At 40.3% G+C, this 25,277-nt stretch overlaps 1 protein-coding gene across 34 annotated transcripts in view; it reads left to right on the top strand.

Annotated features, from left to right (window-relative positions):
* The window catches only part of GPHN (gephyrin), a 556,374-nt gene that overhangs the window by 251,313 nt on the left and 279,784 nt on the right, over nucleotides 1-25,277 (top strand). For all 34 annotated transcript variants that reach the window (XM_053285016.1, XM_053285048.1, XM_053285057.1 and 31 more), the window contains one exon: nucleotides 6,688-6,780. In XM_053285016.1, the coding sequence (XP_053140991.1) occupies nucleotides 6,688-6,780 (93 nt within the window). The remainder of the gene's footprint in view (nucleotides 1-6,687; nucleotides 6,781-25,277) is intronic.

The following is a 25,277-nucleotide window of genomic DNA, read 5'->3' as shown; positions in this document are numbered from 1 at the left end:
ATTCAGATTCAGAAAATTTGGGTACAAATCAAATCTGGGTGATTCCGGGGCCTGGGTGGGTCTGGACCCAAAACAAATTGGGGGTGATTCGATTCAGGCACAAATCAATTAAAAAATTGATTCATGCACATCCCTGTCTTAACCAATTTGAAATGTAAAATTATTATTAGTAATAAACATTCTTTTAACTTGTACTTAGGGTTTCTCTGATTCAAGCTTGCAAATAATTTGAATATTTATTTATTTATTTATTACATTTATAAACCACCCCATCCAAAAGCTCTGGGCAGTGTATAGCAACTTCAAAAAGACATAAAAACACACAATTAAAAACACAGTGCTAAAAACAATTAAAACCATTTAAAATCAATTAAAATACCTTAAGGATACCTTACAAACCTTGGAAGGCCAGGCCAAACAAATAAGTTTTTAGGGCTCTTTTAAAGGTCGACAGCGAGCCTAAACTGTGGATATCTGCCGGGAGTGCATTCCATAGGCCAAGAGCAGCTACAGAAAAGGCCCAGTTCCCAGTCACCACCAGACATACCGGTGGTAACTGGAGACTGACTTTTCAGATGACCTCAATGAGCGATGTGGTTCATACCGAAGAAGGCGCTCTCTAAGGTAGCCCAGACCCAAGCTGTTCAGAGCTAAAAAGGTAATAACCAGCACTTTGTATTTAACCCGGAAACATACTGGTAGCCAGTGCAACTGTTTTAAGACAGGCATAATATGGTCTCTCTGGGTTACCCCAGAGACCAATCTGGCTGCTGCATTTTGAACTAACTGAAGTTTCCGAACTACGTACAAAGGTAGCCCCACGTAGAGTGCATTGTAGTAGTAGAGCTTGGAGATTACCAGCTGATGCACCACTGTTTTGAGATTGTTCTCTTCAAGGAATGGATGCAGCTGTCAAATCACTCCTGGCCATAGCCTCCACCTGAGATACCATGTTGAGGTCTGGATCCAAGAGTACTGTCAAGCTGTCTCCACTTGAGATACCAGGGTGAGGCTTGGGTCCAGGAGTACTCCCAAGCTGCGCACCTGCTCCTTCTGGGGGAGTGTAACCCCATCCAGCACAGGAAGATCTAACACCTCCCTTAAATTCCAATCACCCACAATGAGCACCTCTGTCTTGCTTGGATTCAGCTTCAATTTGTTATCCCTCATCCAGCCCATTACTGCCTGTAGGCAGGCATTTAGGGAGTGAATGCCATTTCCTGATGATGATGATGATGATGATGATGACGATGATGATGATAAGGAGAAATAGATTTGGGTGTCATCAGCATACTGATAACACCCTGCACCAAATCTCCTGATGACCTCACCCAGCGGTTTCATGTAAATATTAAAAAGCATTGGTGACAGAATAGAGCCCTGAGGGACTCCATATACTAGCTCCTGTTTTAAAGAGGAACTGTCACCAAGCTCCACCATCTGGAATCTCCCTGAGAGACAGGAGTGGAACCACTGCAAAACAGTGCCCCTTATCCCCAGTTCCCCCAGGGGATCCAGAAGGATACTATGGTCGATGGTATCGAATGCCGCCGAGAGATCCAAAAGAACCAACAGAGTCACACTTCCTCTGTTGATTCCCCGGTAAAGGTCATCCATCAGGCCGACCAAGGCAGACTCAACCCCATAGCCCGCTCTAAAGCCAGTTTGAAATGGGTCTAGATAATCGGTTTCCTCCAGAACTGCCTGGAGCTGGTTAGCCACCACTCTCTCAATCACCTTACCCAACCATGGGAGATTGGAGACCTGCCTATAACTATCTATCATTAAGAACATAAGAGCAGCCCTGCTGGATCAGGCCCAAGGCCCATCTAGTCCAAGCATCCTGTTTCACACAGTGGCCCACCAGATGCCACTGGAAGCCACAGGCAGGAGTTGAGGGCATGCCTTCTCTCCTGCTCTTATTCCCCTGCAACTGGTACTCAGAGGCATCCTGCCTTTGAAGCTGGAGGTGGCCTATAGCCCTCCAACTAGTAGCCATTAATAGACCTCTCTTCCATGAAGTTATCCAAACCCCTGTTAAAGCCACCCAGGTTGTTGGCTGTCACCACATCTTGTGGCAGAGAATTCCACAAGTTGATCATGCGTTGTGTGAAAAAGTACTTCCGTTTGTTTGTCCTAGATTTCCTGGCAATCAGTTTCATGGGATGACCCCTGGTTCTAGTGTTATGTGAGAGGGAGAAGGATTTCTCTTTCTCCACCTTCTCCACACCATGCATGATTTTATAGACCTCTATCATGTCTCCCCTCGGTCATCTTTTTTCTAAACTAAAAAGCCCAGGTGTTGTAGTCTTGCCTCATAAGAAATGTTCTCTAGGCCCCTGATCATCTTGGTTGCCCTCTTCTGCACCTTTTCCAGTTCTACAATGTCCTTTTTTAGATGGCAAGAATTGTCATCTAAAGAATTCTACGCAGTACTCCAGCTGTTGCCGCACCATCGTTTTGTATAAGGGCATTATCATATTAGCCGTTTTATTTTCATTCCTCTTCCTAATGATCCCTAGCATGGAATTGGCCTTTTTCACAGCTGCCGCACATTGATTTGACACTTTCAAACAGCTGTCCACCATGACCCCAAGATCCCTCTCCTGGTCAGTCACTGATAGCTCAGATCCCATCAGCTCAGATCCCATCATCATTGAGGGATCTAGGGAAGGCTTCTTAAGTGGTCTAATCATTCCCTCCTTCAAACAAGGAGGGATCCTACCCTCACTCAGCAACGAGTTAATGATATTAATTAGGCCATCTCCAACAATCTCCCTGCTAGATAGAAGCAGCCAAGTCGAGCAAGGTACAGAGAACAAGTGGTAGGCTGCACCCCGCCAAGCAGTTTCTCTTCGTCATCAGGCATCACAGAAGGAAACTGATCCAATCTAATACTGCAAGAGGGATTGCTGGACACCATCTTAATAGTCTCTGCAGAAACAGTGGAGTCCAAGTTGGCCCAAATATAAGATATTTTGTCCGCAAAGAACCCATTAATAGCATCACAGCAGAACAAAGTCCTCATGCATTGTTTTGAATTGGAAGGAACATGAATCAAACTCCTCACAACCTGGGACAGCTCTGCTGGACGTGAACCCGCAGAAGCAATGCGCGCAGACCAGAATTGTTTTTTTGTTGCGCGCACTGCCTCTGCATTAACCTTTGAATGGGCTCTATGCTGTGTCCTGTCACATTCAAGGCGGGTTCTCCTCCACTTGTGCTCCAGTCACCTACCTTGCTGCTTCAGACTCCGTAACTTCTCTGTATACCAAGGGGCCACTCTTAAAGCAGATCGGAAGGGACGCTTAGGAGCGATCATGTCTACTGCCCTGGTGAGTTCCCTATTCCAGGTTCCCACCAGGGCATCAACAGAATCACTAGCAGGACCAAAATCAAAACCCTTCAAGGCTTTTTGGAATCCTGTTGGGTCCAGCAGCTGTCTCAGGCAGACCATCTTAATAAGTCCTCCACCCCTGCAGGGCTGGGTTGTGGCTGTGAAACCAACCTTAACCAGTAGTGGTCCATCCATGACAATGGAGAAACCACAGGATCCCCCACCCACGGAACACACCCATGATTCGAACAAAAGACCAAATCAAGTGTGTGTCCGGCAACATGAGTTGGTCCTGAAACTAGTTGGGATAGGTCTGTAGTTGTCATGGCCGCTATGAACTCCTGAGCTGCACCAGACAAGTCAGCCTCACAATGAATATTGGGGTCCCCCAGAACCAAAAGTCTGGGTGACTCCACCACCAATTCTGAGACAAGCTCCATCAGATCAGTTAGGGAATCAGTTGGGCAGCGGGGTGGAATGTACACCAGCAGAATCTCCAATCTATCTCTAGTTGCCAGCCTCAGAAAGACACACTCAGTATAACTCAGTCATTTCACAGCGGCCTGGTAAGGGAAATGGTATCCTTATAGACCACAGCCACTCCACCCCCTACCCGCCCACTTCCCCTAGCCTGCTCCACAACAGAGTAGCTTGGAGGAAGAAGCTGGGCCCAAACTGGGGCACTAGCCTCCCCCTATTGTACAAATTACGCAAATTAAGTGCTGCACTGTCCAGTTGACTTGTATCTGGATATCTAGCAACAGTAGTTGGGGAGGATCTCTTTACTTGACCCTTTACCTGAGAATTAAACACCGAGAGTTTATATCCCACACTTTCTAATCTACAAGGTTTTTAACCTTGTCTAAATTAGCTGTGTGTAGTGCCTTTCTCTAATCCAGTGGTTGAACAGAATAATGGCCGCACATTTTGCTGCTTAACTCCATTTCTGCATGGGCTAGCGCTTAGGGGTTTGGAGTGGTGTTTTTTGTGTGTGTGTGTTTTTTAAATGAAAGCTGGGAATCCAGGCAAGCTAATGGGCTAACCAGACACCAGGGGGCATGATTAAAATACCTGGAAATCCAGGGGAATGCAAGCTTATTTGTAATTTCTTTATGTAGTGAAATTCTGGGCCTTCATGGACTCCTGGAAGTGCTGTTTTACAAAACTATTAGACGTTTCTAAGATTTACCAATATTTCTCTGTTCTAGGAACAGATAGTTGGTTTTACAGTATTAAAGTGTTTTGTTTCTCAGTATTGGGAAGCTAGGTATTTGTAAATCAAACATTTAGGCTGCTTTTTCATCAATGATAATATAAGAATGAGTACTAATGTCTATGGTAGGCCTGCACAACATAGAGCCTGTGGGCTTCATCCAGCATGCAAGGCTTTTTGCTTTCCCCACTCGCTTTCCTCCGTCAGCTCCCAAGCCCCTCGGCTGCTGTTAGGGCTGAGAGCTTCCTGGAAATGAGGGCATGTGTGCGCCCTGAAGGAGATACGGGTCACATGCATGCTCTGAATGAGGACATATATGTGCCCTGTATCTCCTTCAGGCTGTACATGCACCCTCATTTCCAGGAAGCTCCCAGCCCCAACTACAGTTGAGGGGTTCAGGAACCGAGCATATATTTGCTGCCCCTCGCCTTGCTTCCACTGGCCACTCAGAACCAGCGGAACAAACACGTGGAGGCATGGAGGAACTTCAGCTTCATCGCTCTAGGGGCCACAGCCATTGCCAGCATTCCTGGCCCCGAGGGCAGCCCTCCCACCACATCAGCCACTGCTGCCGCCACTGGAGAGGAGCAGGGAAGCCCACTACTGTCTATGGCAGCTGCTACAGCAGCAGCAAGGCCACCTCAGGAGGCACTGTTGCTGTGCCTGGCCACCACACCATGAAGAGATAGGCGGGCAGCAGCTGCCTTGGCTGAAATACAAGGCAGAAATTGGTTCCATTCATCGGGGGTCGATCTGGGTGAATTGCACCTACAAAGGAGGAGAAACAGGGACAATCCTTGCCTGGGTGTCGCAGGGTCTGCCTTCCCAGGCATTGTAAGGCTAAAAGTGGGGTGGAGAGCAGAAGGGCGGGGAGCAATCCCGCCTTGATTCCTCTTCTCAGTTTGGCGAGGGTGGCGAGGAAGCCAGCCAAAGCCCTCTCCTGCAAGCCACCTGGATCGTCCCACACCAGCAGCCTGGCTGCCAGTGAGCGCATTTCCCCACTTGCTTGGAAGCAGGTGGCTTTAAGAGGGGTTTGGATAACTTCATGGAGGAGAGGTCTGTCAACGGCTACTAGTCGGAGGGCTATAGGCTACCTCCAGCCTCGGAGGCAGGATGCCTCTGAGTGCCAGTTGCAGGGGAGTAACAGCAGGAGAGAGGGTATGCCCTCCACTCCTGCATGTAGGCTTCCAGAGGCATCTTGTGGGCCACTGTGTGAAACAGAATGTTGGACTAGATGGGACTTGGGCCTGATCTGGCAGAGCTGTTCTTATGTTTGTTTGTTTGTTTACACCCCTAAGGGGTGGGGGCTGCCATGGAGGGGACAAACACAGGCTCACCCTCCCCTAGCTATTAAAAAATTAAATTAAACTTTAAGAAATAAAAATATAATTTTTAAATTACATTTATTAATTTTATCTTAAAATTAGCCTCAACCCCCATGTGCCAAATCATGTTTGGTTTTGGCCCACTGGGGCATCTGAGTTTTGCAGGCCTAGTCTATGGGATAACAGCCTATATTTGTGATATTTTTGGAATTGAAGAGGATTGAAAGAATGTGTAGCATCAGTATTTTCTCAGCAACCATTAATGCAATTAATCTAAATGAAGTTTACTTACAAGTATCTGTACTGAGGATCAGGTGCAAAGGTAACACAGTTTTAGTTTGCAAATAGAATGAAGCATGTTTGAATTTCCTCTATCATTGATTATTTATTTGAACACAATATTAAAATACCATACAACACATTAGAAATACCATACAAAAAATAGTGAGAAATCATAGCACTGTTTATTACTAAGAATCTCATCTGGAGAATGTCCCCTGTTGAAGTGTGTGTTGAAGAACTGACTGTTGCAAAGACTAAACATGCCCCACCAAACCTAGAGTTTTTCTAAGAAGTCTGCATGCAAGTAAATTGTGTGGCCCAATGGCACTGCATTGTCTTTTGAAAAAAAAGTTAATGTTATTATCTATATGTAGTAATAAATGTAATAAATAAATAGATAGATAGATATTTCTTTTTTAAAAACAACCTTTATATAGACTTGTTGATGTTCTGAGAGCCTGAATATCTTTTTTTCAGTAGGCAATGAACAGATAAAATCTGATAATTGTGTTCTTTTTTCTTTCTTTCAGGAGACACTTATAGACTGGTGTGATGAAAAGGAACTTAATTTGATTTTAACAACTGGAGGAACAGGGTTTGCACCAAGGGATGTCACACCAGAGGTGAGAGAGTTTTGTCTTTAAAGTCACCTGCCTCTACCACCAGAAGTTAATACTATTTCAATAGATGCAGTGGTTCAGAAGGTGTAATTTCTGTGATGAAATAGAAAATGATAATCCATTACTAAAGCAAACCAAAAATACTGTGTATAATCATTTAAAGTCAGCAGTTGATTTACTTTACTACTTACATGAGGCTTCCATTCTGATTAAGTATAAGCTCCTTCCCAGTCCAACCAGTGGGTGTTGATTTGAACAGGAAGTGCCAGTCTATTTTTATCACTTTTTTTTGCAGGCTTTTCCCTCCTAAAAGATCACTCCTATAGAACTTTTAATTATTCTGTGGTACCATAGTGACCCTGCTTCTGCCCTTTTTCTTTGATATGGTTGGACTCTATTATCATAGGCAAGTAAGCCATCTATCTTTTTCAGTTGGGAATGCTCAAACACTTGTTTTCTTGACCCTGACTAAATTGGGTTTCTTTCATACACAGACAGCAGTGTGGGAGCTGCTTCTCTGTGTGTGCAATCCTTGCTGCAGGGGCATATATGTGAATAACGAGACCATATGAACAGTGAAGGAGGATCAATGAAGTAAATCCTTCCAACACTGGAAGAATATCAATCAGAAAAAACCTATACACTCAGCCTTGCTCATGTAGTCAAGTTATTCATATATCCACCTTTCTGTTTGGCCTATGGCTGCAATAAAAGAACTACTACTACATATATCCAACTTGCAGGGTAGATAGATTGCAGTACAAAGTGGCTGTGCATCCGAAGATGGCCCTGAAGATCACCTGCTGTGGGTATTAATATAGATGTATATTAATATAATACTAATATAGATACTTCCACCATGTAGATTGGAGTTTTCATTTTGAATCATAGAATTTTAGAGTTGGAAAGGAACTTGGAGGTCTTCTACTCCAGTCCCCTGCTTAGTGCAGGAAACTGCTACAACATCCCTTACAGATGGCTGCCCACCCTCTGCTTGAAAACCTTCAACCAAGGAGAACATACCACTGCACAAGGCAGAAGAATCCATTGTCAAACAGCTCTTACAATTAAGAAATTCTTCCTGGTGCCTAGTCTAAACCATGTATCCCTCATCTTATATTTGTGCATAATAATAATCCTACCTAAATGTAGGAGTTTACATTTGTTTCCATTGAACTTCCTCTTGTTGGTTTTGGTCCAATATTTGAGACTGTCCAAATCAGATTGATTCTGTTTTCAAAGATGTTAGCTATCCCTTCTCCCACATCTCTGTGTCATCTGCAAAATTGATAAGCATACCCTGCACTCCCTCCTCCCAAGTCTTTCATGAAAAGGTTGAACAGCAGAGGACCCTGGGCAGAGCCCAATGGCACTTCACTCAACACCTCCCATCAGGATGACATAGAGTCGTGAACTAGTACCAGTTGGGTACAGTTGTTCAACCATCTGTGAATCCACCAAACAGTAGCATGTCTAGCCCACATTTTACCTTGTTGGAAAGGATATCATGGGAGACTGTCAAGTGTATCGCTGAAATTAAGATACATTACATCTAAAGTATCCGTATGATCTGCTAAACCAGTATCTATCAAAAAATGAGGTGAGATTTGTCTGGTGTGACTTGTTCATGACAAACCCATGCTGGCTCCTGCCAATCATCATATTCTTTTCTAGGTGCTCACAGACAGCTTGCTTAATAATCTGTTCTAGAATCTTGCCAGGTATCTGCATCAAGCTGACAAGTCTATAGTTTCCTGGCTCCTTCTTTTTCACTTTTTGAAGACAGAGAAAATATTTGCAAACTTTGTTAAACTTCGGGCACCTCACCTGTTCTCTAGGAGTCCTCAAAGATTATAGATAGCAGTTCCATCTGCAAGATCCTAAGTACCTTGCAATGTAATTCTGTGCCAAGACACCTGCTAACTTGGCAAAGAGGCACCTTTTACCATGGTGATTCTCTTTATTTAGCAGGGGGAGAGTAACTGGCCCTATTCACCCCCAGCATAGTACCTCCAGTGACTGTTGCTGGTGTCTATGTTATGTATAAACAAACAAATAAATAAAATAATTCATCTGGACCTGGAGACTTTAACACATTTAAGTGTATTCTTACCATCTCTTTACCTGTTGTGAGGTACAATTCCCTTCTTGTTTCATTTGTGTATATGTTGCCCTGCTGGGCTCTATTTTCCTTGTGGGAGAACACAGAAGTAAAATAGGCTTTAATCAACTCTTCCTTCTCTCTGTCATCCATTACCATCTTCTCCAAGTAAAAGACCCACCATTTACTTGACCTTAATATCTGTATATCTCCTTTTTGTTGTATTTGTCATCCTTTGTAGGCCTCACCTCATTCTGAACCTTAGCTTTCCTGACACCTTTCCTTCCATTTCCTGTATGTGTCCTTTTTGCTTCAGAGAGTTCTCTGTGTATCCATACTGGTTTCTTGAGAGTTCTCCTATTTTTCCTTCTTATCATGGGGATTTTTTTGCAATTGTGCCTTAAGAATCTCCCATTTCTTTTCAGTTGTTAACCTTGTAGGGTTTCTAACCATGATATTGTACCTAATTTTTCTCTGAGCTCATTAAAATCAACTTTCCTGAAATACCTGGTAGATGTATGACTTCTTGCAATTTTCCCTCCCCTTACTATCATAAATTCCAAGATGGGATGATTACTTTCCCCCAGGGCTCCCCCAGGTTTCACTTCATCAGCTTTTTCATTTTTGTTGATAAGGATTAAGTCCAGGATGTCCAACCTGTCATTCTTTTTCCCTCTTCCTGAAAGATGACATTGTCAGCAAGAGAGATTAAGAATTTATTGGATCTCCCATTCTTAGCAGAGTTAGACTTGCAGCAGACGTCAGGATTGTTGAAGATCCCATTACTACTAATGCCTGCCTTGCTGAAAATTTGATAATTAGACTAAGGAAAGCATTGTCTATGTTAGTTGCTTGACCAGGTGCTCTATAGTGAATTCCCATAATATTATCACTTTTATTTCTCTTTTCTTTTCTTTGTAGTCAGATCCTTTCGACTTGCTTCTGTGCTCAGGTTCATTGAATTCTTTGTAGGTGTATACCATATAATATGGTACATATAATACAACCCTCCCTCCCTTTCTGTTGGGTTATTTCCTTTTGAACAAGTTATACCCTTCAAGTACTATATTCCAATCATGAGTCTCATCTCACCAAATTTTAGTGATATCTATCAGATCATGTTAGGATGCCCTCTAAAGTTAGGATTTCAAGTTCCTTCTGTTTTTCCTTACGTATATTGGGAACTGTAAGTATTACAATGTATATGTGATGCTTACAGTCTCCAATGTCTATAGAGAGTGAAAGTAACACCACCATCGGGCTTCCTTACTATAGTGACTTGTAAATTTGTGAGTGCTCTATTCCCCATTTTGCTTCCACCTTTGACACACATTTTCTTGCCCCTCGTACTTTGCTCTGTACTTGGAAGGAACTTTTGTCTCCTTCCTCTTATGTTCTCGCTGTCAGAAATAGTGCATCAGATGCAAGACTGGTTCATATTAGTTTCATCTTGTGTATAATATGAACATGGAGATGGACAAAGAGACATTAAAATTCTGGATTACAGTATGACCTCATTTTACTTTGTATGATTTATGCTCATAGTGTGCATCTGTGCTTTTATTCTATATTATTTTATCAGTTTTCAAAAAACAGTATTCAAAAAAGTGGAGTTTTCCGTGGTAGAAGCTTGTCCCTCTAAATATCAGTTTGGTTCCCAAGCAATTTAATTATTCCTTGAGAAGTGGAGGGAATATACATACCAGAATAAGCGGGGAAGTAACTTGCCTAGGGAGCAAGAAATTGCCGTTTCAACTCCCCGCTGGTATGTTTCCCAGACTATGGGAAACACCTATATCAGGCAGCAGCAATATAGAAAGTTGCTGAAAGGCATCATCTCATACTGCGCGGGAGATGGTAATGGTAAACACCTCCTGTATTCTACCAAAGAAACCTGGCTCTGTGGTCGCCAGGAGTCGACACTGACTCGACGGCACAACTTTACTTCTACTTTACAACAGAAATGCTTGGTTGGAAAACTCCCAGGGTCATTCAGGAACTGGTTTGTCTGCATGTCAGTAATCATTAATGATCTGCTGGAAATGGTGGTGCTCTGGGATTTGACTAATAAAAGTATAATTCTGATGTCATTTTAAAATGGGGCTGAGCTAACTGTGGCAATTAATTTTTTACTGTAATCAATTTTTAAATTTTAATGTGTTTTTCTCTATTATGATTTTTATTTTTTTATGAATTTTAAATGTGTTATATTTTATGTTTCAATTCTGTACACCGCCTAGAGATTTTTATACTAGGTGGTATATAAACACATAAATAAATAATAAATAATTATAGATTCCATGACATCATAGACTATAATATGAAAGTTATGTCCAAATTTAATTTTGTATGATTATTTTTAAATGCTGTGATCAAGGTCTTTCGAGATAAAAATTATGACAGAAGGTTGAGGCAAGATAATGCCTCTTCTCTTCTGCTAACAGAAGAAACTTGCAGTCAGACTTAGCAGGCTAAAAGATTAGCGATAATTGGTTAATTTGTTGCTCTTCTAGGTTTATTTCCATTAATATCTCTGCTGTTCTGACATGAGATCTCATAAGGACTAATGATCCTCAAAGACAGATCTAATTTATATTCTTCCCCTCATTCTAAATTTTTGTGTCAAGTTAGGAATCTATACTGAAGAAGGCATGTGCTGCAAAAGCACCATCCCATAAATTATTTTTTAAAAAACAGGAATATAGCTCGGAGAGAGAATTCTATGAGTTGTAGGAAATACACAAAACATCTGCATGGAAGTGTGCATGGAAGTGTGATAATGTGTACCCTTGGTGGCTATGCTTTGCTCCAAGTGGGGGACATTAGCTCCAAATTAGTACAGACCAGGAAATGCTATATTAACCTTAAAGTACTTTGGGAAAGTTGTTTGTGTCATGGACACAGTGGAAAGGACAAAATATAGTGGAGCTGTGCCTTGAAAACAAAGAATTGCTGTATTGAAGGGTAATAGGGATACAGATCCAGAAAAAGTGCTTAATCCTGAAGCACATTAGCACTGGGAAGGGGGCAGAGGCTTGAGGGTGAAAGAAAGAAAACAAGAAAAGCCGTTTCTCATAGCTAACTGCTCTAAGCTGGATTCCTTTTCTCCAGTTAGCTCAAGCATGTGGTGAGCTATAGGGCATGGGTGCTGTGTGTGCTCATGCAGCATGGGGTATAGAGTCTGAAGGTAGGGTGCAAATGCAAGGGTACAACTTGGCAGTTGGCCAGAGCATGCGATGCAAGTGATCAGTGCTTTCTTTGAGAGGAATTTTATAGGAAAAAGCCTATCCTGGGACATGATTGAAGCATTTGCATAAGTATAGAGAGGTAGACATCAACGGTTATTCCACCAGAGATGTGTAGAATGTTTCGAGCTAGAAGCATTCCGACTTGAAACATCAATCTCAAAACAGAACACCCTTCAAATGAAGGGCCTGTTTTGAGCTCGGGACATTTTGAGTGTTCAGAGCTCCATTTTGGAGGCATGTTTTTCCCTTGCTGACTGGTTTTGGCATTGGCTTCCGATTGGCTTGTCATGTCCTTGCTTCTTGGTTGGCTTGTTATCATACAGATCAACTTGATTTGTATGATAACAAGCCAACCAAGAAGCAAGGAGATCACAAGCCCTTCGGAAGCCAGTGCCAAAACCAGTCAACAAGGGAAAAACACACCTCCAAAATGGTGCTCCGAACAGCTCGGTACAATTGAAACATTCTGTACTTGTTCCGTTGGAACAACCAGCACAACCGATTATTCCGACGGAACGTCCCAGGCATTTATGTTTCATTCCAAGCTTAGAACATTATGCAAATCCTGTTCTGTGCACATCCTTACAGTAGAGAATGCTTGCTCTAGATAAGGCATGAATATTGAGTATTGCTTAGTAATCCAAAAACCTTTGCTTTCAGATGAGAGTTAAGATACTTTACATTTTCACTCGCACTCTAAAAAGAATGGAGATTGCAAGTTAATGTCCCCATCTTTGGGCACATTGTTTTAATTGTAAACTGCCCTGAGCCATTCTGGAAGGGAGGTATAGAAATTGAATGAATGAATGAATGAATAAATAAATAATAAATCCACACCACATAAGCCGTAAAGACTTGGTACAGTCTGGTATATGATGATGGCTTTAGAAGTGAGGCTCCATGCACCCACAGGGATGCATCAGGCAGAAATTCAGCAGGGGCATCTCTAGGAGCTGATTATGGAAATTGCACCTGTTAAATGTCTGCCTGGATGCATTCCTTCCCAACCCAATGTCCAACTGAAAGACCAAAGCAAAGTGTGGGTGCATGGAGCCTCATTTCTAAAGCCATCATCATATGCCAGATGGTACAAAATCTTTATAGCATATATGGTGCGGAAATGGCGCGGAAATTAAGATGTAACCTTAACTTGTAATTTCCATTCTTTTTAGAGCATGGGTGAAAATGTAAAGCACCTAACTCTCATCTTAAATGGAAGGTTTCTGGATTACAGGCGGACTTTGCTATATGTGGATCCAGCATCCACAGTTTTGTATTTCCACGACTGGGTAATTGACACGACTTCGATATACGCCCCCCCCCCCAAAAAAAAACATAAAAGGGACTAAATTCATGTACCTGCAGTTTGGAGATGGCCGGAAATTACCTCTGAGGTCAATTCTGACCACCATTTTGTCAAACGGAGACATTCTGTGGCTCATTTCCTTTTTTAAAAAATGTATTTTTCCATGGGTTGGGAGGAGGCAAAACTTCTACTTCAGGAGTGGGATGGGGCATTGTTGGAATGCTGGAGGCCCACAGAGCATGGTAGGGCACTTTGTTCCACCCTTTTCAATTCAGCTCCCTGAGGTGGTAGTTGCAAAATAAAATTTGTGGTGTGCTTTGAATGCTAATATAAATGCTGTATAAGGGTTAAGTGCTATTTATAATTGTTGTTAATTATATTATTCCAAATTCCCACTTTAATGAGCACCTATAGTTATGGAGTATATTTCTCTATGCTGCAGAAGAGAGAAGGGTAATTTGTGGTATGCATATAAAATAGATTAGGTGTTCTGATCTTTCCCCTCTGGGCTAAGGTACCTATTGGAACATAGGAAACTGCCATATACTGAGTCAGACCCTTGGTCTATCTAGCTCAGTATTGTCTTCACAGACTGGCAGCAGCTTCTCCAAGGTTTCAGGCAGGAATCTCTCTCAGCCCTATCTTGGAGAAGCCAGGGAGGCAACTTGAAACCTTCTGCTCTTCCCAGAGTGGCTTCATCCCCTGAGGGGAATATCTTGCAGTGCTCACACATCAAGTCTCCCATTCATATGCAACCAGGGCAGACCCTGCTTAGCTATGGGGACAAGTCATGCTTGCTACCACAAGACCAGCTCTCCATGGATTGCTGATATTCTTTAGAACGGTTATAATTATTCTCTCGTGTGGGGCTGTTGTAATAGAAATAGGCTTTATTAGCTATAGCAGGCAGCAGTAAAATATAGTTTTACTTGATCTACGACACTTGCTATGTTTTATGTAACAATATGATTTCTAAATAGTAAAGAGATTAGAGTCTACCTAAGGAAGCAGAGTATATTCGACATTTTTTATTATCTGTGGTAATCTGCTGAAAAATCTGTTTCCTTTGTTCACTGAAATTTGTTGGGGGAAGCTAATGAAAATATTGTGGTGAACAGTCTTACTGTGGTAAGAGAAAGAACTTGTCTTTATATTTGCAAAACTGGTTGGGCTTCCCTGTTATTTCATTCATTACCAAAGTCACAAAAATACCTAGTTGCTGTATTACTCATCAGTAATAAAGGATTTTCAGTTTGACTTTCCTATGTCCATTAGAACAATATAATCTCATATAGTAATTTACTTTAGAAAATATTTTGCTTTCCTAAATTTTTCACATCCGGCTCTTCGTGGTTTTTACATTAAATTCTAAACTTAGAGCCATTAACAAATATATTGCTTTTCTTCCAGATCATTCTGAATATAAAACATAAGTAGTTCAGCTTGTCAGCTAGTGTCATTTCATTCCTTTCTAGTTGCTAACTTGGTAGACAAATAATTTCATAATTTTGTCACATTTATTTGAAATGGTATTTCCACTGGAACTTTCTAAATTACATATCTCTTCCAATATAATACAAGATTACTCCAGTTTTCATAATATATTCTAATCCTTGTTTTTTTGAAATTTTATGAAGTTTACCAGGATTGATGATATACCAAGTATTCCAAGATCTGTCTAACCAGTCTTCCACATAAGGACTTTCGCTGCGTACTGTTCATTGGCTATCTCAGTTCTTGCTATTCTTGAGTTAACAAACCCTATTATCTTTCTGTAACAAATATCTATACATCCCAGTACAAAGCTCACTGGAGACAAACAGTAAGAACATGCGTTCATGATATTCTCTGACACCTTCTTCCAGTAATCTTGAATCTCCCCACAACTCTATCATTAATACATATTGTCTGCTCTGGAGGGCATGCATCTCTAACATATATCTGATATTCTCATACTAAATTTGCTTATCTTAATTGGAGTGAGATATCAATTATAAAGAATCTTACAATTCTTCCTCAAACTAAATGAAAGAGTGTATCTAGTTTAGTTAATAAAAAATAGTTTCTGATTTTAGAGTTGGTTATTCCTTTCTATACACAACTCCATTTAGTGCTTAACTTTTATTTTTGTTCTCGTTTTCAGACTCTTCTGTATCAGTAATCCATATACTTTAGCTAAAAGCTCTTTAGTTATTTTTAAATTCATGAACGTCACATGCTACTGCATTTCTGTGTAATAGTTATAGGAAGGAGCTGTAGGTTAGTGTAGACCACATGACTTGCTTGCTAGAAGGTCCCAAGTTAAATCCCTGACATAAAAGTTAAGTACGTAAAAAAGAGGAAAGGAAAGAAAGAATCAGGTAGCAGCTGATAGAAAGATCCCTGACTGAGACCCTGAAGAGCCACTGCCAGTCAGTTTGGATTAGATGAACCAATAGTCTGATTCTGTAATGTAGGTTCATATGGCTTCAGGAATTGCCCTTTTACTCTATCAGGCGTTCTGTGCACCCCAAAATATCAGAACTTTTTATATTATCATTACTAACTATTACAATCCAATTTCCTCATATCTGATAGCTTTCTATGCTAGATTATCTATAACGGAATGCTGTTATTTAACTGAACTATCAAAATTGATGCAGATATCTTCTAATCTACATTAGGGATTTGCACGGAACCGCAGCGGAGTTGTTTGAAGGCGGCAGGAGTCTCCCTTTAAGAGCGGGGGGAGGGTGCACTTATCCCTTGGCGCCACTTTTCCCCCGCCAGCATCAGTTTTTTTAAAAGTCCATTGGGGCGGCAGGGAGGTACGCTGCCGCCTCGATAGGCTTTTTAAAAAACTGATGCCGGGGGGGGGTCCAGTGGGAGGGGTAAGTGCACCCTCCCCCCGCTCTTAAAGGGAGACTCCTGCCCCCCTTTATGGGCCCTTTATTGGCCTCTGAACTGGTTCCATGCACATCCCTAGTCTACATTCAGTAGAGAAATAGTCTGTTGTTAAGGGTTCACTGCTGACCTGCTGACCCCCCCCCCCGACTTGCCTCTTTCTGATGAGTCCATCATCAGCTACAGAAACAAAGTCTGTGCCAGATCAGAAAGCTATGGGGAGAAATGGCCCATTGCCTTGGCAGCACGGATGCACTTGTTGGACCTGGATATCCTGACAGGGAAGGGATCCAAAGCTTGCTGGCTGATATGTAATGACTGAATATGTGCCTTGGAGCTCTCCTGACAATCAGAGAGAGAGCAGCTGGAGAACAGTGGGAGAAAAGAGAAGGATCAACAGTGATGCAACCCCCTTCTGCCTGAGGCCCAGTTTTGAGAAGAGCATGGCCTTTAAGCAATAATCCAAACCCATCCTTTGTAATGGGTTCTTGAATGATCTCAACTGTGTTTTCCCATTATACACTCTCTAACTCTAATTTTTATTCTCTAATAAATTTAAGCTTGGATGCAAAAATATTTACATAATTCTGATAATAGTTTGAAAATTGATCTGTATAAGCTGCCATATTTATGTTTACACTTTAATAACTTATCTTTCTTCATCTTAATTTTTCTAACAGTATTAATTCTTTTCTGTTCATATGAGGGATAGGTAGACAAATATTCCTTTAATTTTATCCTGAGACGGTTGATCTGATTTATATGAATCTTTATAATTCAAAATTTCCTGAAGAATTTGTTTATCCACTATTATTATTATTATTATTATTATTATTATTATTATTATTAATCAGATCATCTCTGTCTTCTGTCTATAAGCTAAGAATCAATGCTGTGTATCTGCTTTCTCAAAATATCATTGCTTCGCAAGATGGAACAGCATCTTTACTTCCGTCTATTACTTCTAGTTTTTTCTGTGCTAACTGTAATAATTAAAAGGCTTGCATTTTGACAGGTTCTGTTATATTCCTGTAATATAATCATAGTTGCTCTCTTTTTGGTATTTTATAACTAAAATAGCTGTACTACTCAATATTTGCTAAATTACTGCTTTGTGGGCTTCTTATATTGTTGAACAGGAGACATCTTATCTTTAATTTCTTTCAAAATATGTCTGTAATTCTTTTTTCGGGTTTTTAAAATTTTCTTAAAGTGGAAATATTATAATGTTTAATATCCAGGTTCTGCTCATTCCTTCCCATAGCCAGTTCTAAAGTTACAGGTGCATGGTCTGAGTAAACTTAAGCTTTGTTTTTTGTTTTAATTGTTGCATTTATATACCACCTTTCGTTAAAAGACAACCCCAAGGCGGTTTACAAAAAACAATACAACAGGTAAAAACACACAGAAGCAGCAGTAAAAACGATTATGTAAAAGCCTGGATAAAAAGCCAAGTTTTAACAAGCTTTCTAAAAGCCGTGATGGAGTCAGAGGAGCGAATGGCCACTGAGAGAGCATTCCAAAGTCTGGGGGCAGCAACAGAGAAGGCCCTGTCCCTAGTGCACGATGTTCATCAGATAAGTGTTGTCCTTAATATCTTTTTGCATTGTTCAGAAACAAGGTTAAGGTGTTTCCTTGTTACAGATTTGCACTGAGAACAGCAGAAGTTACTGTTAAAGCAGGAAATTAATCATCCTAAATGTTGACTATTTTATTCAGTCCTCTTAGAAGGCATACATTTTTTTAAAAAGGCAAGACAAAGAATTAAATAGAAATCTGTTTTGAAAGGCATGTGTATAGGAAAATTAAAGGCAAGTTAAGCCAGAGTGGACACACAGCATGTTTACACCTGGAATAAGCCATGTCTTTAGACTGAATAATCTCTTCAGTGTGCTGCTGATGAAATTCACTGCTATGAATACCTGCATGCAGTAAGTACTATAACATATCACTTGTTTTTATCATGTAGGTTCTTTGTGGTCTTTCTGCATTCACACCTGTGGGAATGTGCCTGTGCAGTTCCCTTGTTCAGAATCCTCTAGAGCTTTGCCTCAGAGCCTTTTGGTGGGAACTTTGCCCTCTCAGTGTCCAAATAGCTTAGCCCCACCTGTCCTCCCTCAATTATTTTTTGACTGCCAAAGCAGTTATCTCTCAAAGAATCTCCTCTTGGCTGGAGTTATTTCTCCTTGTAAATAAGCTAAGCCTTCTCTCTTTTTGTTCTCTCTCTCTTTTTATTTGTTGGCAGTTCATTTCAGTTCATTGGCAGCTCATTTTATCACATTACCCCCGTTCATCATTTAGTGCTTGGGTGCTTTCTTGCTTGGCCACAGCCACGAGTCAATGGCCAGCAAAGTAACTTTTTAAAAAACTGTTGGAAGTGCAGAGTAAAACTGTTATTGAAGGATGGACAGAAGGAGTGTTTACTGTACTCTATTTGGGTGCATGTAATCATACATACCATCATTGCCAGAATTTCACCTGTCAGAACCAATTGCCTCAGCTATGAACACACTTGTGGGATAGGGTCAGCCTCTGATTCCCAAACACTCATGGCCAAATCCATATGCAGTTGGACCCATCCAGGAAGCCAACTGGCCCAACATTGGCCACAGCTCCTCCCTTAACATTAGTTTCAGACCATGCGAATGATATCTGCTGATTCCCATTGCTAGTTCTGCAAATTGCTTTTATAATAAAATATAAAGTATAAAGTAACCCTGGCTACCAGATATACATTTGTTAGGATCTGCAGCCAATCTCAAGCTGCCTGGTAAGAGTTCTGAACTGTAGACACATTTTCAAATACATGTTTGTTGCATTAATACATTGTGTATTTAAACATATATGTAAAAAAATTTATAAGTAGATCTTTAAAATATAGTCTGCTGTTTTTAATTGCTTTGTAGATTGTGTTAACTAGAAATCCAATCCCTTTTGAGGGACATCAAATTTACAGTCAGCAAAAGAACTTGTTCCAAAGATTAATTGCATTGAATCAGATGTAGTTAGGAGTTAGGGAACAGATTAAAGAACTGAAGGTAAAATAGCATAAGGCAAAGACAGAAGGGCAATGGACATTATTTTAAAGAATGAAACCAGTTACTCCAGGTAAGTAATCTCAGAGAAAATAAAGTACATGTTAAAGCTAAATAAATGTAATAGGATAATCCCAGAATTATGCTGGAAATGTTCATTGCCCAGGACAAATTTTATTTATTTTATTTTTTTATTGTTAAATTTATATACTGCTTTTCATCAAAACAATCCCAAGGTGCTTTACAGCAAAATTTAAAAACAAGATTGTAAAAAAACCACAATTAAAATGTTAAGCTAAAAATATAAAACAAATCTGATTAAAAATTTAAAACAAAAGCACAGAAGCAACACAGAGTACAAAGAGCAGCAGCAGAGACAATTAAATAAAAGCCTGGGCAAAAAGCCAAGATTTTACATTCTTTCTAAAAGCTCTGATGGAGACCGAGGAGCAAATAGCCACCGGGAGAGCATTCCAGAGTCTGGGGGCAGCAACAGAGAAGGCCCTGTCCCGCGTGCACGACAACCGAGCATCCCTCATTGTTGGCACCCGGAGCAGAACCTCCTCAGATGACCTCATCAAGCAAGCAGCAACCCTTGGGAGCAGACTGTCCCTCAGGTATTCAGGGCCCAAACCATTAAGGGCTTTAAAGGTCAAAACCAGCACCTTGAATTGGACCCGGAAACAGACTGGTAGCCAGTGCAGCTCTTTCAAAATGGGTGTGATGTGCTCCTACTGAGCAGCTCTAGATAAAACCCTAGCTGCCGCATTTTGCACTAGCTGCAGTTTCCAGATATTCTTCAAGGGCAGCCCCACGTAGAGCACGTTACAGTAATCCAGCCGTGATGTGACTAAGGCATGGGTAACTGTGGCCAGATCTGCCTTCTCGAGAAAGGGACGCAGCTGGCGCAGTAGCTGAAGCTGTGCAAAGGCACCCCTGGCCACCACCTCCACCTGAGCTTCCAAAAGCAGAGCCAGGTCCAGTAATACCCCCAAGCTAAGTACTTGCTCCCCCTCCCCTTTTTTAAAAGAATGTTTGCTTTTATTAGTAATAGAAATAGAACATGTTACATCTCTGAGATTGACATAGTCAAACATGAATGACTTATCCACTGCAAAGAAAACAAGGGGGAAAACCAGTAATAGTATGTAAGTATACTTAAATGAGTAAAGATAATCTATAAGAAAAAGAGAGTATGTCTAAAAAACTAAATCTAATCGTCAGAGAAAAAATGAACCCTAAACCTCAGACAGAACACTCCCCCTGGACTATTCAATGGAGAAGAAAATGAAAATGAAAAAAAACACTAGTTCTGCCATAAAGAAAAGGAGTATGTATTGTAAACACAAAACCACATATCCACCAATATTCTATAATCAAAATTCCCATCTCGTCCCATACAGGTGTACAAAACATCATAATAAAGTAAATGACAGAAATCAGTTAAACCTTCAGTAGTCCTCCTCTTCATTTAACAAAAACAAAAACCAGAGATATAAATGGAGAGATATTCTTTCATGAATAGGTAGACTAACTTCAGCCAGAACTGGTCTCTCTAGCCCACCACTGGGAGAATAGGCTATCAAGCTATGACACTAAGATCTCTCCCCATACATACATGTAATCCTTCTCAATTTCCTTCTAATTGTTTGCATAACAACAAGTAGTTCATTCAATAGTTACTATTATAAAGTTTTCATAACAACCAATAAAAGCCCGTAGGGGAAAATGAAAATAAAGAAAAATAAAGAAAAATACTGAAAAAGGAAATGGGAATTATAATGATGTATATTTCTGAAAAATTGAGACTAGATTTCAAAATCTAGTCTCAAGACTTGAGACTTAGAAGCTAAAGCTAACTTCAATTAATTGTTCAAAAATGCTCAAACCAAGACTTAAGAATACCAAAAAATCAAACACTGGACTTTCCAAATAGAATATCTCGATACGTAATCTTTTTAAAACTATAATGTCATATAGTAGAATATAGCCGATAATCTTATTCTTAAATTTAAAAATATTATCAATATTGCAGCCACTTATTTCTAAAGGTTATTTCTAGAGGTCCACTCTTCCCTAATTCCCCCATTCTTAATATATCTCATTTCTTCCATAAGAAGGAAAGAAAGAAACAAAAAGAAACAAAAGATAAAAATATGTGGCAGTTCCTTAAGTCATTAAAACTATCGGGTTTATCATACAACACCCTAATTCCTGATTAGGTTATTGTCAGTATTAAACCTTATATAGAACTCCCTAATTAAAAGGCCAATTAATGAGGTATAATATTTAATTATACTCAGAGTTAAAACCTATAAATGAAACCCTAAATTAATCACATAAATTATCATTTCTTCCATGAAGATATGTGACAATTCTTTAAGTCATTAGAACATCCAGGTATATCATTAAAAAAAATCTTAGTTTATGAATAGGTTATTTTCAGTGCTAAACCCTATATAGCATTCCCTAAATCTCAATGGTTAAGAGAGAGAAAAAAGGAACAATCAACACAGGCAATACATTGAAAGGCCAATTAATAAGGTATATTATTTAATTATACTCAAAGTCAAAACCTGTATATGAAACCCTAGGTAAATCACATATCTGAACACACACACACACACACACACGAAAAGGAAGGAAACCTCAAAAGGAGAGGAAAGGAGAGAAAAATAAGCTCAGAGGGAAAGATAAATAAGAAAGAAAAGATAATTTCATTATATTAAAAATATACCAGCAAAGAGAAATAAAATGCTGATAGATACACCACTAAAAATATCGGGCTTTTCATTTATCCCAGCACAGACAAAAGAAGTGGTAAACTTCTCACTCAGCTGCAACTCATATAACATAGGATTAATATGAAATCTTGAAAGCAGTGTCCAAGGACACTCTCTCGTTAAGGGGGAGACTAAACATTCCTGGAACTTTAACTTCTATGCCTGGGGGAAAAGGTTATCAAGATTCTATAAAGTAGAATTCCTTCAGTTAGAATCCTTCCGCGTAAATCTCACCGTAGCTACCTATCCAAAAGCCGAATCGTTCTAATAAAATACACTCAAAAGACATACAACTAAGGCAAATAAACTTTTAAATAAGAATAAAATACTTAGACCCATTTTAGTGAAATCTTCTTAAATTATCTTGAAGGGAACCACCACTTAACAGTCCCCCCTACACCAATTTCCCTTCCAGGGGCGTAACTACTATTAGGCAAGGGGAGGCAGCTGCCTGGGGCCCCCCACACCTCGAGACCCCCCCGGCAAGTCACATGACTATATATTGTGAAGTATGTGTGTGTGTGTATCAGCGAGGGGCCCATTTTAAAATTTTGTCTCTGGGCCCACTCCAGCCTTGTTATGCCCCTGTTCCCCTCCCTGTATTTAACAAAAAGTACCATGATTGCAACATCAACACAAGAATAATAAATCATCATCACTCCAACTCAGCTGAGAAACAAGTTTAGGAATTCTTCAAAGTAAAGTCAAAGTCCCGATACAAAATGCTAATTGACATTAACTGCTATTAAATGGAAATTCCATCAGTGGCATTAAATTACAAAAGACAGAAAAGTCCTGATTCCAATAAAGAAAGAACATGGAAAGACAGTCTTCCTCTTCCTCTGCAGAAACAGCAAGTTCTCTCCAGTCACTTTTATTTCCCCAATCAGAGCTTCAAATAGTTGGTAATGGGAAGATAATTGTCCAGCCATAAAACACTTTGTCAGCCATGCAAACAGAAGGAATTATGAATTCAAGGAGGATCTTTCAGAATCCCAAGCAGATCCTCCCAAGATGCAGATAAACTAGATCTTCAACAGTAACCATAAAAAAGCCATTGATCTGACAGACTCATGGCCGTAGCCATCTCTGAGATGTATTAGAAAAGATAAAAGAGTAGATTTATTGCAGGTCGTCTGTGACTAGGCGGTGTAAATGCCTCTCTCCATTCAGTCTGATGATTGCAGATAGGTCTCTCCAGATGTTCATGCAGGGTTTTTCAGACTTTTTCGGGTCTGAGGGCACCCTGGCCCCACAGCTCTGGGAGGAGGACCGAGCCCTGCACACATCCCAACCTCCATCTAACCAGTGGAAGATGATAGGACCAAACAGTAGCTGAAAGCCCTGACAGCTGTTTAATCAGGTGCTTTCATTCCGAATGCCATCTTGCTTTTTTCCTGTGTACTTGCTCTTTCAAGGGAGTGCACCCGCATCCAGAACCGGAAAAATCTCTTCATCCCGATTGGCTCTCCTACTGACCAACATTACCTCCATCTTACCTGGATTCAATTTCAGTTTATTAGCCCACATCCAACCCATCATGGCCTCCAGTTCCCAATTCAGGACATCCACTGCCTCTCTCATGACTTCCTCATGTGGTGGAATTGCTGAAAGGTAGAAGCTTTTTAGGAAGAGGTCCTTACAATTATTATGGAAATGTCTTTGTATGTGATTCCTTTAAGACCCTTGAGATTACTTTTGGAGTACATCGATTATCTGGTCCTGTTATGTAAACAAGAACATATAGTCCATTTGTTTATCATTGCTAGAATATTATTGCTTGCTTTGTGCTACATTGAAATCAAGGAACTGAATTAACAGTGAACAGAACAGCATTTCAAAAGCATGCTTAAGCTCATCTGTTCTGGTCTCCCACAAGGGTCTGGGAGGTGAGGCTGATCTGTAGGACCCTTTAGAATGCCAAGAGCTGATCCTGTGGAACCCCAGCTCCAATTAAACCCTTTTATGTCTGTTGGCCCAGACTACTTTACTCAGACTTCACCCCTCTGTTGCTGAGTATGAAGCTTTAAAGCAACAGCCCCTGGGCCTGGAGACAGACATTCTGCCATCTCTCAACCATATCTTGCCTGATGTGTTTCCTACATTAATGAATGGGCATTGAAGGGTGATCCAGCTGAGTCCGATCCCTCAGGTGAGTCCAGCTCAGGGACAACGGCTCTGGAGGTCTGAGTTCAGGTTCTTAGAGCTCCTCATTGTCTGGTTTATCCTTGCCATTGGGGCCTGGATCTTGCACTTTGAAAGTTGGTTTTGATGCTAGAGATTTGCCTGGCTCTTCTCCCTTAGGATATGGGTCCTGGCTGTCACTTGAGGTTGGGGTCATGACATCATGGTAATCATCATCCTACCTTGCCACTTGACTTGTATTTTTCTTTTTCACTCTTTTAATTTTGCAATGCAGCTTTCCAGTCATATGAGTTTATATATGTAATACAATATTTCTGGGCATTTAATTCTCAACATTCTTTGTTTTATTGATATGCTGTTACATATGTGAAACTTGGAAATAATTCATCTTTAGGAATAATTTCCTATATTTGCTATTTAGAAAGTCTTGACTATCTCAGTTTAAAAATCTGTATGTGTGTGTGTTTATGAAAATGTGAGATTGTTGGCCGCTGCTATATTGTGAATGCTATCCAGCTCACTCTTGTCACTGCTGCTTGTATGTCTGCAAAGTCACGGAAGTCCTTGTTAGATTATATTTATAGTTAGTTGTACCACTGCTTATAATAAACTCTTATTGCTGACTAATTAATGTTTCTTATTTGCTGCATACCATCATTATATATATAACATTATGGTGTTAGTCCCTCGCTTAGGCTATTTTTTTTCTAAAACCCCATAATAAATAATAATTTTTTATTTTAGAATAATTTTTCTAAAATCCCCTGTAATAGTGCTGCTTCAGCTCCTCCTTATCAGTATTTCTCTGAGCTGATACTTCCGATCTTAGCAGAAAGAAAAGGAAATGACCAATGACAAGACTTGCTTCTTGTCGCTAAACTTTTGCTTCATGGTAACTGCTGCCAATCTTTGCTTTATGACCTGTATTGAATTCCTATATTTTATCCTAGTATCATATTGGCTTCATACATCAGCTTCTCTTCACCTCAAAGGAAAGAT

The sequence above is a fragment of the Hemicordylus capensis genome, chromosome 1 (assembly GCF_027244095.1).
Source record: "Hemicordylus capensis ecotype Gifberg chromosome 1, rHemCap1.1.pri, whole genome shotgun sequence".
Taxonomy (NCBI): Eukaryota; Metazoa; Chordata; class Lepidosauria; order Squamata; family Cordylidae; genus Hemicordylus; species Hemicordylus capensis.
Note: the sequence above shows the minus strand (reverse complement) of the source record. Positions and strands in the feature narration are given on the sequence as shown.